General features: G+C 34.4%; 5 protein-coding genes across 5 annotated transcripts; 3 read left to right on the top strand and 2 right to left on the bottom strand.

The window, feature by feature from the left end:
- Positions 1-935: 935 nt before the first annotated feature.
- On the top strand, positions 936-4,798 carry LOC132914934 (pre-mRNA-splicing factor ATP-dependent RNA helicase PRP16-like). The gene is made up of 2 exons (XM_060974457.1): positions 936-4,462; positions 4,611-4,798. Exons 1-2 carry the CDS (start codon positions 1,092-1,094, stop codon positions 4,690-4,692), a joined length of 3,453 nt encoding a protein of 1,150 aa, XP_060830440.1. The 5' UTR covers positions 936-1,091; the 3' UTR covers positions 4,693-4,798.
- A 55-nt stretch (positions 4,799-4,853) lies between these two features.
- Positions 4,854-6,522, bottom strand: LOC132914955 (large ribosomal subunit protein uL23-like). Its single transcript, XM_060974499.1, has 4 exons — positions 6,401-6,522; positions 5,627-5,982; positions 5,298-5,425; positions 4,854-5,150 (listed from the first exon to the last, which is right to left on the bottom strand). The coding sequence occupies exons 1-4, from the start codon at positions 6,432-6,434 to the stop codon at positions 4,889-4,891; spliced, it is 780 nt and encodes a 259-aa protein (XP_060830482.1). The 5' UTR covers positions 6,435-6,522; the 3' UTR covers positions 4,854-4,888.
- Positions 6,523-10,539: 4,017 nt separating this feature from the next.
- On the top strand, positions 10,540-13,516 carry LOC132914936 (pre-mRNA-splicing factor ATP-dependent RNA helicase PRP16-like). Its single transcript, XM_060974459.1, has 2 exons — positions 10,540-13,180; positions 13,329-13,516. Exons 1-2 carry the CDS (start codon positions 10,647-10,649, stop codon positions 13,408-13,410), a joined length of 2,616 nt encoding a protein of 871 aa, XP_060830442.1. The 5' UTR covers positions 10,540-10,646; the 3' UTR covers positions 13,411-13,516.
- Positions 13,517-13,571: 55 nt separating this feature from the next.
- On the bottom strand, positions 13,572-15,240 carry LOC132914956 (large ribosomal subunit protein uL23-like). Its single transcript, XM_060974500.1, has 4 exons — positions 15,119-15,240; positions 14,345-14,700; positions 14,016-14,143; positions 13,572-13,868 (listed from the first exon to the last, which is right to left on the bottom strand). Exons 1-4 carry the CDS (start codon positions 15,150-15,152, stop codon positions 13,607-13,609), a joined length of 780 nt encoding a protein of 259 aa, XP_060830483.1. The 5' UTR covers positions 15,153-15,240; the 3' UTR covers positions 13,572-13,606.
- A 577-nt stretch (positions 15,241-15,817) lies between these two features.
- On the top strand, positions 15,818-18,165 carry LOC132914960 (ras-related protein Rab-34-like). Its single transcript, XM_060974511.1, has 7 exons — positions 15,818-15,877; positions 16,317-16,483; positions 16,555-16,656; positions 16,758-16,822; positions 16,906-17,036; positions 17,340-17,547; positions 17,821-18,165. Exons 1-7 carry the CDS (start codon positions 15,818-15,820, stop codon positions 17,889-17,891), a joined length of 804 nt encoding a protein of 267 aa, XP_060830494.1. The 3' UTR covers positions 17,892-18,165.
- The last annotated feature ends 15 nt before the right edge of the window (positions 18,166-18,180 follow it).

The following is an 18,180-nucleotide window of genomic DNA, read 5'->3' as shown; positions in this document are numbered from 1 at the left end:
TCGACGTTTAAATGAAAAAATACACACAGAGAAAAATTAACGTGAACAATAATTTATATTTAAGACTGAATTATAATAGATTGAATTTTTTAATTTAAAAAATTTTTTAATTTTTAACCAAAATTTACGCTTTAATGAAATTTACTTAGATTCTGTGCTCAGCGTGACGGTTCTAACGATTTTACGATTCAACGATTTTAGCTTCTTGGGTCACAGAATAACCTATTTATCTACTCGAATTTTACATGACAATCTATGATTTGTTTATTATCCAATAACATAAGTTGCAATAATTAATATTGATAAACATTAATTTGATTGGAGTTGATAATATTAGAAAGCGATCGATTTATGCCTTGACAATGTTTCTTCCTATGGTAACGAAAGTAAATACGAAATTTGAAAGTGATCGCAATTATTACTGATTAATAATTTCGATATTTAATCAATAAATTGTTAAATAAACTTTTGTTCGTTGCCAGGTTGTTGTGCAGTTAAATTCGGCGCGCTAGGTTTTACCCTATTATAGTACAAGATATTCACGCCAGAAGGAGCGGCAGGTCTACACCAGTTTATAATATATATTAGTGCATTTACAGTTTTGAAATATAAAATAGAAAATTATCTTGCCGAAAATTCATTTCACAAGTAAAATTTTTATTTACACGAATAAAAATTATAATAGATGAGATGTTCATAATGTACTCAAATGAATATGTAATAACTAGTAATAATAATTTCTAAGGAATTTAATGAATTGCTATTAATGGATGTCATTGACTATATTTTTTCTCTTATCGTAGTTCCATCCATAGATTATGAAACTAATTTAGTTTTAGTTAGTTAGTTAGTTATAAGAGGGCGTCTAAAACTGCGTTTACAGGATGGCGTCTAAAACTTCGCGTTTACAAGATGGCGTCTAGAACGTAGCATTTGTAAGGTGGCGTCCAAAGGATAGTGTCTGAAACGTAGTGTCTGAAACGTAATTATATTCTATATTGTAGTATTATACATATTTATTAAAAAATAACTACTTTGTGCGCTATTGAACGTATAAAATTTGAGTAACGTATATTACTCAGTGTAAAAAGATGGATACATTAAACGGGTCGAGTTTGTATAGATTAGAAGGGAGTGACAAAAATCAAGTAGGAGGTTTGATTATTCGGAAGAAACCCTCTGATCATACATTTAAAAAGCCTCAGGTATCTGTCTTGGGTCTTGACAAACTTGCAAAACGAAAAAGGCAAGAAAATTCACAGGAAGTTAACTCATTGAGATCTGAATCAAGTTCATCAAAATCAGAGATTAAGGAAAGAAAATACAGATCTTATGCTGAAGAAACTCCAACTCATACTGGTGGGGTGAATACTGAGGCACAACAAAGATTAGAAGCACGATTAAAGCATCAAAGATTGAGTGCACAGGACAAAAATCGTAGACACAATTATAAGGACAAAGATCGGAATAGAGATAGGGATAGAAATAGGGATCGATACAGAGATTGGGATAGGGAAAGGAGTAGAAGCAGAGACAGTGTTAGAGATAGTAGTAGACAAACACCCTTAAGGTTTAAAGATGAACCGCAAACTCCAATATTTAAAACAAAGGATTCAACATCTAAAAGTAATTGGGATGATGACGAAGATGAAGAACCAAGAAAATCCAGTTGGGATCATCCAACACCCAACCTATATAATATTAAAGATGGTAGAGACAGTGTTAGAAGTGAATTTACGCCTTCGTATAAATATAACCCTTGGAATAAAGATCGCAAAGCTAGTGGTGCTACACCTAGCATATCTGGGGAGGAAAAGGACCTGTGGGACTTGTGGGAAGAAGAGCAACAAAGACTGGATAGAGAATGGTATGCCTTGGATGATGGAGAAAATCATGCATTTGCTGACGTTTCTGAAGAATATACCCGTAAAAAGGAAATGGAATTGGAAGCAAAAAGACAAAAGCGTCTTTCCGCACAACAGCGACAGATAAATAAAGATAACGAATTGTGGGAACGTAACAGAATGTTAACATCTGGTGTCATAAGTTCTTTAGATCATGATGATGATCCTGATGATGAAGGAGAAACCAGAGTACATCTCCTAGTCCATAATGTTGTTCCACCATTTTTGGATGGTCGAATTGTATTCACTAAACAGCCAGAGCCTGTTGTACCTGTACGTGATCCTACTTCTGATATGGCACTTGTAGCGAGAAAAGGGTCGGCCTTGGTAAGAGCATATCGTGAACAAAAAGAACGGAAAAGGGCGCAGAAAAAACATTGGGAACTAGCTGGAACTCATATTGGTAATATCATGGGTGTACGTGATAGACACAAAGATGATAAGGAAGATCAAGAAACTGACTTCAAAGCTGGTCAAAAATATGCGCGTCATATACGAGATGAAGTTACTGGAGAAGCTAAATACAGGTCCATTCAACACCAGAGGAGGAGTCTTCCAGTATTTGCTGTACGACAAGAATTACTAAATGTAATTAGAGAAAACAGCGTAGTAGTTATTGTTGGAGAAACTGGCAGTGGAAAAACAACACAATTGACTCAATATCTACATGAAGACGGTTATAGTCGCTATGGCATAATTGGATGTACACAACCAAGAAGAGTAGCAGCTATGTCTGTGGCAAAAAGAGTTTCTGATGAAATGGCTACTGCTTTAGGAGACAAAGTTGGTTATGCTATTCGTTTTGAGGATTGCACTTCAAAAGATACTGTTATTAAATATATGACTGATGGTATCTTATTAAGAGAAAGCTTAAGGGAAGGAGATTTGGATCGATATAGTGTAATTATCATGGATGAAGCTCATGAAAGATCTTTATCTACTGATGTCTTATTTGGTTTGTTGAGAGAGGTTGTAGCCAGACGACATGATCTGAAATTGATCGTAACATCCGCTACAATGGACTCTAGCAAATTTTCAGCATTTTTTGGAAATGCTGCAACATTCCAAATCCCAGGTCGCACATTTCCAGTTGAAGTCTTACACGCTAAGAATCCAGTAGAAGACTATGTTGACGCTGCGGTGAAACAAGTATTACAAATTCATTTACAACCTCGTTCAGGGGATGTATTGGTCTTTATGCCCGGTCAGGAAGACATTGAAGTTACTTGCGAGGCTTTGAAAGAACGTTTAGCAGAGATCGAATCTGCTCCTCCACTTTCCATTTTACCTATTTACTCGCAACTACCCTCGGATTTACAAGCTAAAATTTTTCAACGTTCAGAGGGAGGTTTACGAAAATGCGTTGTAGCAACAAATATAGCTGAAACTTCATTAACTGTCGACGGAATTGTATTCGTCGTGGACTCGGGCTATTGCAAATTGAAAGTTTATAACCCACGAATTGGTATGGATGCTTTACAAGTATATCCAGTGTCCAGAGCAAATGCTGATCAAAGAGCAGGAAGAGCAGGACGTACTGGTCCTGGTACCTGCTACAGGTTATACACGCGAAGACAATATTTAGACGAACTACTATTAACTGGAGTTCCAGAAATACAACGAACCAATCTGGCAAATACTGTATTGTTACTGAAGTCTTTAGGTGTTCAAGATTTATTAGGTTTTCATTTTATGGATCCTCCACCACAAGATAACATATTAAATTCTCTGTATCAGTTGTGGATTTTAGGTGCATTAGATCATACAGGACGTTTAACGCCTTTGGGACGACAAATGGCAGAATTCCCCTTAGACCCGCCACAATGTCAGATGCTTATTGTTGCTTCTCAACTCGGTTGCACTGCAGATATACTTATCATAGTTTCTATGCTGTCAGTGCCTTCGATATTCTACCGACCCAAAGGTCGCGAAGAAGATTCCGATTCAGCTCGAGAGAAGTTTCAAGTACCAGAGTCTGACCACCTAACATATCTAAATGTTTACAATCAATGGAAGGCGAATGGTTATTCCAGTTCTTGGTGTAACGCTCACTTTATTCACGCGAAAGCTATGCGGAAAGTAAGAGAAGTTCGACAACAGCTGGAAGAAATTCTCAAACAACAAAAGATGGAAGTTGTAAGCTGTGGCACGGACTGGGACATTGTACGGAAATGTATTTGTTCGGCATACTTTCACCAAGCAGCTCGTTTGAAAGGTATTGGCGAATACGTGAATTGTCGTACTGGAATGCCATGCCATCTTCATCCGACGTCAGCTTTGTTCGGTATGGGGTTCACGCCAGACTACGTAGTGTATCATGAACTTGTGATGACTGGCAAGGAGTACATGCAATGTGTGACTGCCGTTGATGGCCACTGGCTAGCCGAATTGGGTCCTATGTTTTTTAGCGTAAAGGAAACTGGACGAAGTGGACGAGCAAAAAGACGACAAGCCATGCAACATTTACATGAAATGGAAGGGCAGATGAAAGAAGCGGAAGAAGAAATGAAAGCTAGGGCGCAAGAACAACTTGAACGTGAACAAGCTTCTATCAGGAAGTAAGTGTCTTGTGCTTCAAATTTATAATACATACAGTATCTCATAAAAGTATTTGAATTACCGTAGAAAACTTAATATAAGTTTTTTTATAATATTTATCTGATATTTTGTATCATTAATTTTTATATTATTTTATATTGTTTACAGGAAGGAAATATTGACGCCAGGTATCAGAGAACCGGGTACACCTGCTCCTTATCGTAAAACTCCAAGTAGATTGGGATTATAATTGTTCAGATTTTCAATGAAATGTATGAATGATTTCAATAAAATGTAAATATAAAATTTGTTCCGTTGGGTTGGCAACTAAGTGATTGCGGATACCACCACCATTAGGTGGTAATGACAAAATACGCAATCATTTAATTGCCAAACCAATATAATATGTAGAAAGATACACTTCCCTACTCACGATATAGGTACATTTATATTATACCAATTTTATTAGCAACATCAAGCGCATCATAATCACGTGTTAGACGTACATATGCTTTCTTTTTCCCATCGGGTCTAATTAACGTGTTCACTTTGGCCACATCAACGTCGTAGAGTTTCTTAATGGAAGATTTGATGTGGTATTTATTTGCACGAGTATGCACGATAAAAACCAATGTGTTGTTGTCCTCAATCTTTTTCATTGCAGCTTCGGTGGTCAATGGAAATTTGATGATATTAAATGCGTCCATACTGAAAAAAATAAAATCGTTTTAGACATTTTTCATATAACATCATAATAACTATAATAAATAAATAAAATGATACATGTCATAAAATATTTAAAATTAAATGTACGTAAATAGGTAGATAAAAGTAACACAAGTATTTAATGCTTACCGATTTCTATTAGGAACAGATTTTCTCGCATATTTCGGGTCCCTTGGTGGCCTAAATGTTTTTGGCCGGTAGAAGTGGACAGATGTCCTTATTTTCCTTACTCTTGATCCATGAACACCTTTCAATACCTGCAAATAAATAAGTATGATCAATATGCAAATATATATATATATATACGATAAACCAAATGTTCATTTTTTATGATTTGATATATCAGCAGTAGGCTATATTTTTATCACAGTCATTCAACGAGATTCCCCAACATTTATCATCATGTATATTGAAATATATGAAAATCAATTTTTTTCATTAATATTATGTATATTAACCTTTTTTTGAGTTTTAAGTGCTTTTTGAAGTGGGGCAGTTGTTTTTCCACCCTTAGATGTTTTCTTCGGAGGTTGAACATTTTTCTTAGATTTTGCAACTACTGGTTTTGCATTAACTTTAGATGCTGGTTTTGCTGCTGGTTTTGCTGCAGGTTTTGCTGCAGGTTTTGCTGCAGGTTTTGCTGATGGTTTTGTTGCAGGCTTCGCAGAAGTTGCCGTTTTAGCAGCTCCAGCTGCAGCTTTCTTTGTAGTGGTGGATGTTTTTGCAGCTGATTTTGTAACCTTTGATGTAGAAGCTACAGTAGCTGGTTTCTTCTCAGTTTTCTTTTCTGCTTTTTTCTCAGCCGGTTTGCCGGCTAGAAAAAATTAAATAAATAATCAAAATATTATACTTTCTACATCTTATATTAGTCAAATATTTATAACACAAAGTTCTTAAGGAATTGTTGTGGATAATTTCTAGGTTACGTAAAACATGCAAAAGCTTGATTAAAATTGTAAATTTCTTTCAAATTTACCACTCGAATAAATATAATAAATATTTTAATAATATAGAACAATGATATAATGATATATATATCGATACTTTTTTTAAATATATACAAAACAGACAACAAGCCACGTGTTTAAGGTTGAAATTGAGCACGTGTTTATTAATCAAACTTTTTACATCACAAATTCGCATTAATCGTGTTTTATAAGTTTGTTTAAATTAAAACATTTTTCAAACTTGTTAGACGGAATTTAAATGTTATTAAAAACTTTTAAATATACCTGACTTTTCCGTGGACTTCGCTTTAGGAGCCATCTTGCTAAAAAGAAGGTCTTAGCCGGAAACAGCATGTGAATAATCAGTGTACTACGTTAGACGTTTACGTATAAATTCAATTTTATAAAATAATGACTATATAATTATAATATAAAATTGTACGTTTTAAAACATTCCTTGTTCGATTACTATAGTAAAATATTTATATTTTATAATTTATGCAAAAAAGATATTTTTATACCATAATGCAATTTAATAAAAAAAGAGTATTTGCGCATACATTTTACATTTTGGTATTGGTATCTTAGATAAAGTTTACTTATCGGAAACTTATGAGAAAAATTTTATTTTAATTCTAGAATATGTAATTGATTTGTAGCAGAGTAGATTAAATGGTATACACCTGCCGTAGCAACCAATGTTTTCATTTGGTTCAAACTTACTTATGTTAGCGATGGGTAGGCAACATATAACATGCAAATGCTTCTCTAGTTCTTACTGTATAAATATGTATTTGAATATAGTATAAATATTAAACGTATGAAGTCTTCAAATGTGTATTGTACTCATGTTTCAAAGTGAAATTATACAAATAAAATATAATATAATAATTTATAAATATATATTGTAAATATAAAAGGCTGTACAACTGTATATATTTGCATTACGATATAAGAAATATTGAGCAGTATACAGTGTAAGTAATGTTAGAAACACGTTCAGCTATTTACAAAATGATTGAAGTGGCACGTAATGATAGACAGGTATGACTTACAAATTTTGTTCTTCTACGAGTATAATTTTTAATGAAAAATAATGAACAATTCATAACTTTATAATTATACTATTGATAAACATATTTAAATCAGTCTGAGTATGTCAATTGCTGCCGGACATCCGATGGAAATTAAATTCAAATCAAGTTCCCTTTCGACAGCCGAAGAGTGCAGACGTGCCTGGTGCCCGGAGAGGTCTCCCCGTCGAAATCGGACGTAAAAAACAGTGCCACGGAAAGTGCGAAAAGCGGGGAAAGCAAAGCAATGCAGCGGGTGCCACCGCTCAGGATATCAAACAACGGCGAAACATACGCCATATACAAAACCATGGAAGTTCAAGAATGCACAGAAACCAAAATGGAAATCACTCAAATGAGCGACGAGAGAAACACCACCAACAACGATCTAACACAACAAAAGGAAAGCTGGAAGGTCGTAACTCGCAGCAAAAGAAGAAAACTAACAACAAACACAAATACTAGGAGGGCCGCAGAAACAGAAAGAAAGCAATGGCTCCAGGAAATTCCTCTACAAAACCCCTTCAACGCACTGCCACAAGAGAAGGAACCAGACACAACGGAAAAACCGACAACACACAACAACAAACCACCACCAATCTACATCGACGCGCAGATAATAGACCCCCTCCTCGAACTGCTAAACATCACGACAGGCATAGAAAACTACACAATTAAACAATTAAAACTGGACCAGGTAAAAGTGCTAACCAACGCCCCAGAAACCTACAGAATAGTGGTAAATGTGCTGAAAGAAAACAACGCCGGGTACCATACCTACCAACTCAAAACTGACAAAAGCCATAAAGCAGTAATCAGAGGACTACACCCAAAGACAAACACAAACAACATATGTGAGGAATTAACAACATAAAGAAAATTGATACTAAACAATCACTGCCGCTATTCCTAATTGAACTCGAACTGAATAGCAATAAGAAGGAAATTTTCGAAATAAAACAAATCCTAAACACAATAATTACAGTCGAACCACCCAGGCACAAAAAAGACATACCACAATGCATGCGGTGTCAACAATATGGACACACAAAAAACTACTGCAACAGAAACCCGGTGTGTGTCAAATGCGCAGAAAAGCATTTAACAACGTACTACCCATACACGGGAAAAATAAACGAGGTAAAGTGCTACAACTGCAGCGGAAACCACCCAGCCAGCTACAAAGGCTGTCCAGCCAGAAAAATACTTCAACGCAAACTGTCTTCGTCGCTTCGAAGCAGGACATACAATAACTATCACACATAACAAGATAGCGCAGAAACTGAGACACCAACAAACGTACAGCACGTAACGAATATCAACCACAATAATACCAACACCTCTGGTAGTCGAAGACACGCGCAAGTAACCAAGCAAATAACACCCGTAGTCAACCAAAACCAGAACCATAACACCACTGACGCTGCAGAAATCAAAGAACTACTAAAGCAATCCATCAAAAACACCGAAATGTTAACAAAATTGATAAGCGAATAAAACGCAGCACTCAAACAGCAAACACAATAAATCACAGCTATGATACAACTGATAACAAACATGCTAAGCAAAAAATAAAAATGGACATACTAAAAATAGCAGCCTGGAACTCTAACGGCCTACAACAAAGGGCCCTAGAAACCAAAACATTCCTGTATCACAACAACATAGACATACTACTGGTATCAGAAACGCAGTTCACAACAAAAAGCTACATAAAAATACCGTACTATACCATATACGATACCAAGCACCCCTCAGGAAAAGCACACGGAGGCACCGCAGTAATAATAAGAAACGACATTAAACACCACCTACACAGTCAAATTAGTAAAGAACACATACAAGCAACCACCGTTACCGTACAAACTAGCAGCAACCATCTACAGCTGTCAGCAGTATATGCACCACCGTGACACAAAATCACAGCACAAATGTGGGAAGAATACTTCCAACAATTAGGCGACAAGTATATCGCAGCAGGAGACTACAACTCAAAGCACCCAACATGGGGATCAAGAATCACTACACCTCGAGGTAGAACCCTGGAAAAACAGATCAGGAAAAACAACTTCAATATATTATCCACAGGAAGACCGACATACTGGCCGACAGACCTGAGCAAAATCCCTGACCTACTCGACTTTGCAGTCATAAAGGGACTAAATGGAAATAAAATAAATATAGCACCCAGCATCTAGCTTAGCTCCGACCATAGACCCATAATAATTACATACAGAAACAGGCCAATACTCTACAACAACCCAGAGACACTATGCAACAAATCCACCAATTGACAAACCTTCAAAGAAATAATCGAGAGCAAAATCAACTGCAACATCCCATTGAAAACGCCCGAACTTCCAACCACCTATGCAACACATTTACACCACACAACATCAATAACAGCAACCACAATAGTCATACGGACGACGATACGCTAAACACTAGCACCGCAATTGACAAGCAATACACCATACCTAAAACAACAGCACAAGAAAATAGAAACATAAACGAAAAAACAAGAAACAACAAAGCACCAGGAATCGACCTAATCAATGGTAAAATCTTGAAAAACCTTCCTCCAAAAGCGATACGACTAATCACTATAATATTCAATGCAATACTAAGAATCCAAAACTATCCAAAATTATGGAAACAAGCACAAAGACCCACACGAAACATCTTACAGACCAATATCACTACTTCCCGTGCTCTCCAAAATACTAGAAAAAGTAATATACGCCCGACTAAAACCAATAACAGAGAAGGAAAAATTAATACCAGACCACCAATTTGGATTCAGGAACAAACACTCCACCATAGAATAAATGCACAGGCTTGTCAACGAAATAATGCACACAATAGAAAACAAACAATATTGTACAGCCCTATTCATGGACATAGAGAAAGCATTCGACAAAATAAACCACGAAAGCCTACTACAAACAATCAAGAAACAATTCCCGGAACAAATATACCAATTAACAAAATCATATATAATCAACAGAACCTTCACAATAAAAATCAAGGACGCATACTCCGAAGTGAAAGACATCAAAGCAGGGATTTCGCAAGGAAGCGTCCTAGAACCTATATTATACATACTGTACACGGCCAACATACCAACAACTACCAATATCAAAATATTGACATTCGCGGACGACACAGCCGTACTAGTCAGGCACACTAACCCTGTAACAGCAGCCACAATACTACAAAAACACATCACAAAAATAGAAAAGTGGCTACAAGACAAATAAATTAAAGCTAACCCTAACAAATGCAACCACATCACATTCACACTGAGAAAACAGGTAACACCAAACATCTTCCTGAACGGCACGCAAATAACACAAACAAGGCAAGTTAAATACCTTGGACTTCACATAGATCCACATTTCAGATGGAAACAGCATATCAAATCAATAATAGACAAAATACAGACAGCAAGGAGACGAATGCACTGGTTAACAGGCCGAAAATCCAGACAGAAGCGTCTTTCCGCACAACAGCGACAGATAAATAAAGATAACGAATTGTGGGAACGTAACAGAATGTTAATATCTGGTGTCATAAGTTCTTTAGATCATGATGATGATCCTGATGATGAAGGAGAAACCGGAGTACATCTCCTAGTCCATAATGTTGTTCCACCATTTTTGGATGGTCGAATTGTATTCACTAAACAGCCAGAGCCTGTTGTACCTGTACGTGATCCTACTTCTGATATGGCACTTGTAGCGAGAAAAGGGTCGGCCTTGGTAAGAGCATATCGTGAACAAAAAGAACGGAAAAGGGCGCAGAAAAAACATTGGGAACTAGCTGGAACTCATATTGGTAATATCATGGGTGTACGTGATAGACACAAAGATGATAAGGAAGATCAAGAAACTGACTTCAAAGCTGGTCAAAAATATGCGCGTCATATACGAGATGAAGTTACTGGAGAAGCTAAATACAGGTCCATTCAACACCAGAGGAGGAGTCTTCCAGTATTTGCTGTACGACAAGAATTACTAAATGTAATTAGAGAAAACAGCGTAGTAGTTATTGTTGGAGAAACTGGCAGTGGAAAAACAACACAATTGACTCAATATCTACATGAAGACGGTTATAGTCGCTATGGCATAATTGGATGTACACAACCAAGAAGAGTAGCAGCTATGTCTGTGGCAAAAAGAGTTTCTGATGAAATGGCTACTGCTTTAGGAGACAAAGTTGGTTATGCTATTCGTTTTGAGGATTGCACTTCAAAAGATACTGTTATTAAATATATGACTGATGGTATCTTATTAAGAGAAAGCTTAAGGGAAGGAGATTTGGATCGATATAGTGTAATTATCATGGATGAAGCTCATGAAAGATCTTTATCTACTGATGTCTTATTTGGTTTGTTGAGAGAGGTTGTAGCCAGACGACATGATCTGAAATTGATCGTAACATCCGCTACAATGGACTCTAGCAAATTTTCAGCATTTTTTGGAAATGCTGCAACATTCCAAATCCCAGGTCGCACATTTCCAGTTGAAGTCTTACACGCTAAGAATCCAGTAGAAGACTATGTTGACGCTGCGGTGAAACAAGTATTACAAATTCATTTACAACCTCGTTCAGGGGATGTATTGGTCTTTATGCCCGGTCAGGAAGACATTGAAGTTACTTGCGAGGCTTTGAAAGAACGTTTAGCAGAGATCGAATCTGCTCCTCCACTTTCCATTTTACCTATTTACTCGCAACTACCCTCGGATTTACAAGCTAAAATTTTTCAACGTTCAGAGGGAGGTTTACGAAAATGCGTTGTAGCAACAAATATAGCTGAAACTTCATTAACTGTCGACGGAATTGTATTCGTCGTGGACTCGGGCTATTGCAAATTGAAAGTTTATAACCCACGAATTGGTATGGATGCTTTACAAGTATATCCAGTGTCCAGAGCAAATGCTGATCAAAGAGCAGGAAGAGCAGGACGTACTGGTCCTGGTACCTGCTACAGGTTATACACGCGAAGACAATATTTAGACGAACTACTATTAACTGGAGTTCCAGAAATACAACGAACCAATCTGGCAAATACTGTATTGTTACTGAAGTCTTTAGGTGTTCAAGATTTATTAGGTTTTCATTTTATGGATCCTCCACCACAAGATAACATATTAAATTCTCTGTATCAGTTGTGGATTTTAGGTGCATTAGATCATACAGGACGTTTAACGCCTTTGGGACGACAAATGGCAGAATTCCCCTTAGACCCGCCACAATGTCAGATGCTTATTGTTGCTTCTCAACTCGGTTGCACTGCAGATATACTTATCATAGTTTCTATGCTGTCAGTGCCTTCGATATTCTACCGACCCAAAGGTCGCGAAGAAGATTCCGATTCAGCTCGAGAGAAGTTTCAAGTACCAGAGTCTGACCACCTAACATATCTAAATGTTTACAATCAATGGAAGGCGAATGGTTATTCCAGTTCTTGGTGTAACGCTCACTTTATTCACGCGAAAGCTATGCGGAAAGTAAGAGAAGTTCGACAACAGCTGGAAGAAATTCTCAAACAACAAAAGATGGAAGTTGTAAGCTGTGGCACGGACTGGGACATTGTACGGAAATGTATTTGTTCGGCATACTTTCACCAAGCAGCTCGTTTGAAAGGTATTGGCGAATACGTGAATTGTCGTACTGGAATGCCATGCCATCTTCATCCGACGTCAGCTTTGTTCGGTATGGGGTTCACGCCAGACTACGTAGTGTATCATGAACTTGTGATGACTGGCAAGGAGTACATGCAATGTGTGACTGCCGTTGATGGCCACTGGCTAGCCGAATTGGGTCCTATGTTTTTTAGCGTAAAGGAAACTGGACGAAGTGGACGAGCAAAAAGACGACAAGCCATGCAACATTTACATGAAATGGAAGGGCAGATGAAAGAAGCGGAAGAAGAAATGAAAGCTAGGGCGCAAGAACAACTTGAACGTGAACAAGCTTCTATCAGGAAGTAAGTGTCTTGTGCTTCAAATTTATAATACATACAGTATCTCATAAAAGTATTTGAATTACCGTAGAAAACTTAATATAAGTTTTTTTATAATATTTATCTGATATTTTGTATCATTAATTTTTATATTATTTTATATTGTTTACAGGAAGGAAATATTGACGCCAGGTATCAGAGAACCGGGTACACCTGCTCCTTATCGTAAAACTCCAAGTAGATTGGGATTATAATTGTTCAGATTTTCAATGAAATGTATGAATGATTTCAATAAAATGTAAATATAAAATTTGTTCCGTTGGGTTGGCAACTAAGTGATTGCGGATACCACCACCATTAGGTGGTAATGACAAAATACGCAATCATTTAATTGCCAAACCAATATAATATGTAGAAAGATACACTTCCCTACTCACGATATAGGTACATTTATATTATACCAATTTTATTAGCAACATCAAGCGCATCATAATCACGTGTTAGACGTACATATGCTTTCTTTTTCCCATCGGGTCTAATTAACGTGTTCACTTTGGCCACATCAACGTCGTAGAGTTTCTTAATGGAAGATTTGATGTGGTATTTATTTGCACGAGTATGCACGATAAAAACCAATGTGTTGTTGTCCTCAATCTTTTTCATTGCAGCTTCGGTGGTCAATGGAAATTTGATGATATTAAATGCGTCCATACTGAAAAAAATAAAATCGTTTTAGACATTTTTCATATAACATCATAATAACTATAATAAATAAATAAAATGATACATGTCATAAAATATTTAAAATTAAATGTACGTAAATAGGTAGATAAAAGTAACACAAGTATTTAATGCTTACCGATTTCTATTAGGAACAGATTTTCTCGCATATTTCGGGTCCCTTGGTGGCCTAAATGTTTTTGGCCGGTAGAAGTGGACAGATGTCCTTATTTTCCTTACTCTTGATCCATGAACACCTTTCAATACCTGCAAATAAATAAGTATGATCAATATGCAAATATATATATATATATACGATAAACCAAATGTTCATTTTTTATGATTTGATATATCAGCAGTAGGCTATATTTTTATCACAGTCATTCAACGAGATTCCCCAACATTTATCATCATGTATATTGAAATATATGAAAATCAATTTTTTTCATTAATATTATGTATATTAACCTTTTTTTGAGTTTTAAGTGCTTTTTGAAGTGGGGCAGTTGTTTTTCCACCCTTAGATGTTTTCTTCGGAGGTTGAACATTTTTCTTAGATTTTGCAACTACTGGTTTTGCATTAACTTTAGATGCTGGTTTTGCTGCTGGTTTTGCTGCAGGTTTTGCTGCAGGTTTTGCTGCAGGTTTTGCTGATGGTTTTGTTGCAGGCTTCGCAGAAGTTGCCGTTTTAGCAGCTCCAGCTGCAGCTTTCTTTGTAGTGGTGGATGTTTTTGCAGCTGATTTTGTAACCTTTGATGTAGAAGCTACAGTAGCTGGTTTCTTCTCAGTTTTCTTTTCTGCTTTTTTCTCAGCCGGTTTGCCGGCTAGAAAAAATTAAATAAATAATCAAAATATTATACTTTCTACATCTTATATTAGTCAAATATTTATAACACAAAGTTCTTAAGGAATTGTTGTGGATAATTTCTAGGTTACGTAAAACATGCAAAAGCTTGATTAAAATTGTAAATTTCTTTCAAATTTACCACTCGAATAAATATAATAAATATTTTAATAATATAGAACAATGATATAATGATATATATATCGATACTTTTTTTAAATATATACAAAACAGACAACAAGCCACGTGTTTAAGGTTGAAATTGAGCACGTGTTTATTAATCAAACTTTTTACATCACAAATTCGCATTAATCGTGTTTTATAAGTTTGTTTAAATTAAAACATTTTTCAAACTTGTTAGACGGAATTTAAATGTTATTAAAAACTTTTAAATATACCTGACTTTTCCGTGGACTTCGCTTTAGGAGCCATCTTGCTAAAAAGAAGGTCTTAGCCGGAAACAGCATGTGAATAATCAGTGTACTACGTTAGACGTTTACGTATAAATTCAATTTTATAAAATAATGACTATATAATTATAATATAAAATTGTACGTTTTAAAACATTCCTTGTTCGATTACTATAGTAAAATATTTATATTTTATAATTTATGCAAAAAAGATATTTTTATACCATAATGCAATTTAATAAAAAAAGAGTATTTGCGCATACATTTTACATTTTGGTATTGGTATCTTAGATAAAGTTTACTTATCGGAAACTTATGAGAAAAATTTTATTTTAATTCTAGAATATGTAATTGATTTGTAGCAGAGTAGATTAAATGGTATACACCTGCCGTAGCAACCAATGTTTTCATTTGGTTCAAACTTACTTATGTTAGCGATGGGTAGGCAACATATAACATGCAAATGCTTCTCTAGTTCTTACTGTATAAATATGTATTTGAATATAGTATAAATATTAAACGTATGAAGTCTTCAAATGTGTATTGTACTCATGTTTCAAAGTGAAATTATACAAATAAAATATAATATAATAATTTATAAATATATATTGTAAATATAAAAGGCTGTACAACTGTATATATTTGCATTACGATATAAGAAATATTGAGCAGTATACAGTGTAAGTAATGTTAGAAACACGTTCAGCTATTTACAAAATGATTGAAGTGGCACGTAATGATAGACAGGTATGACTTACAAATTTTGTTCTTCTACGAGTATAATTTTTAATGAAAAATAATGAACAATTCATAACTTTATAATTATACTATTGATAAACATATTTAAATCAGTCTGAGTATGTCAATTGCTGCCGGACATCCGATGGAAATTAAATTCAAATCAAATTCAAATCAAATTCAATATTCGATTCAGTAATTTTATCGATTAATATTTTTCTTCAAAGCAATTATGAAAATAGGGAATAAGAAGCAATTACGTTTCTTTATTTCAGAATAAAGCATTTTAAAATATATATATATATATTTAATAATAAATTTATATACAGAATATTATATATCAGATATTATTTCACATTAATTTGTTTCTAATTTCATTCACATATACTGCTAAAAAATTAAATTTTGAGATAAATGTACCAAATAATAAAATAAAAACGTTTTCTAGGTTAATAATTGGCCACCACCGTTTTCGTCTGATATGACGAAATATAATGAAAGAGATTTTGATCCAATTGTTAGACGATCATGCCAAACGAAACGCGTATCTTTGAAAATTGCAAAAGCAATTGTAATTGGCGATGTTTCGGTTGGAAAATCATGTCTAGTAAATCGGTAATATACCACAATATCTATTTTTACTTTACATTAAGAAAAAAATAAACATAACTTTGCTTGCTTTCCAGATTTTGCCACAAAATATTTGACAATAACTATAAAGCAACAATCGGTGTAGATTTTGAAGTAGAAAGGTTTGATATTCTGGGTGTACCTTTTCACTTACAAATGTGCGTTCATTTCGCGTTTCAACATATTTTATTATTTAATTTTTTTTTTATCAAATATTATGTTAGAAAATAAAAATTTATTATTTATTTACTTATTTCAGATGGGATACTGCTGGACAAGAAAGATTTAAATCCATTGCTGCATCTTATTACAGAAGTGCAAATGGTATAAAAAAATTTGTTGTTATGAATGTGTAGTAAAATATAAAAATTGTATCAAAGTTTTATGTTATAAATATCTTATTTTAGTAATCATGGTTGTTTTTGACTTAGCCAACTTAATATCTTTGGGACACTGTCAACAATGGTTAAATGAAGCTGCTCAAAGTAATACGGAGCCATATTACATATTCTTAATAGGCACAAAACGAGATTTACTGGTAAATCGCGCAGAATTTATTGACATATACAAAAATCGAATGTAAATTATAAGGAAATAGTTAAATTTCTAATGCATTATGTGATTAACTAAATTAGCGAAAAGAAGACCTTCAAATTTTTGTATAGGGCATTAATTAAAAATTGCATTAATTATACAATAATCTACAATAATTTAATAATACAGTAGATTTATTTAATATTATTTTAATTACAATAATTACGAAATACTTAAATTTTATTGTTATCATTGATTCTAACTACATTGATTGACTATAACTACAAAATAAAATAAATGTTTTTAGTCCAATCAGGTATATACAATAATGGAAAAACGAGCGGCTGAGGTAGCGCGGAGAATGAAAGCTGAGTTTTGGGCTGTTTCCGCTAGAACTGGAGACGGTGTATCAGAATTATTCACAAGAGCAACCGTATTATCTTTTCATGCCATGATTCTACATGAGTTACAAAATATGAAGCCGGAATCAATTAACATTGGTTCCGATTTAATAAGTACGTAGCACTATAGCTATAAAATAGAAATATTTTGTGAAATCATGAATATTTGTTATATATCTAAAATGTTATTGTTATATTTAATTATAATATATTATTATATCTAAAATGTTTTAATACCGTACGACATTAAACAATCTTTTCTTAAACCATTAAATCTGGTTATCAGCTATTTACTATTTAAAATTAATTTGATTTGGATTGTATTAATTTTTTATTTCTAATTTTTACTCATTCAATTAAAAATGATAAAATACGTTCATATTTCAGCTTTAAATGATCAACGAGAAAGAATTAAAAAAAGGAAAAGAAGAAATACGTGTTTCGATTGTTCAACGTGAATAATATTTCGCAGAAATTTATTAACCACTAAAAATTGCTCATGGACAATAGTATCAGATACTAAGATTTTAATTAAAACAAAGCAGTATATATGTGGTAGATATATCTGCAATATGTAATTCATACTGTTAATTTATATCGTTTATGGGTATTCTGAGTAATTTTGCATGTTCATATTTCTTATAAATGTATAAAAATCCAAAAAATAATAAATCATAGAAACGATAATCAGCCTAATTATCAAAAATAGATTTATTATCGTAACGTTGTTCAAATACCCCGCGCGTA

This window comes from Bombus pascuorum, chromosome 15, assembly GCF_905332965.1.
Source record: "Bombus pascuorum chromosome 15, iyBomPasc1.1, whole genome shotgun sequence".
NCBI classification, from domain to species: domain Eukaryota; kingdom Metazoa; phylum Arthropoda; class Insecta; order Hymenoptera; family Apidae; genus Bombus; species Bombus pascuorum.
Note: the sequence above shows the minus strand (reverse complement) of the source record. Positions and strands in the feature narration are given on the sequence as shown.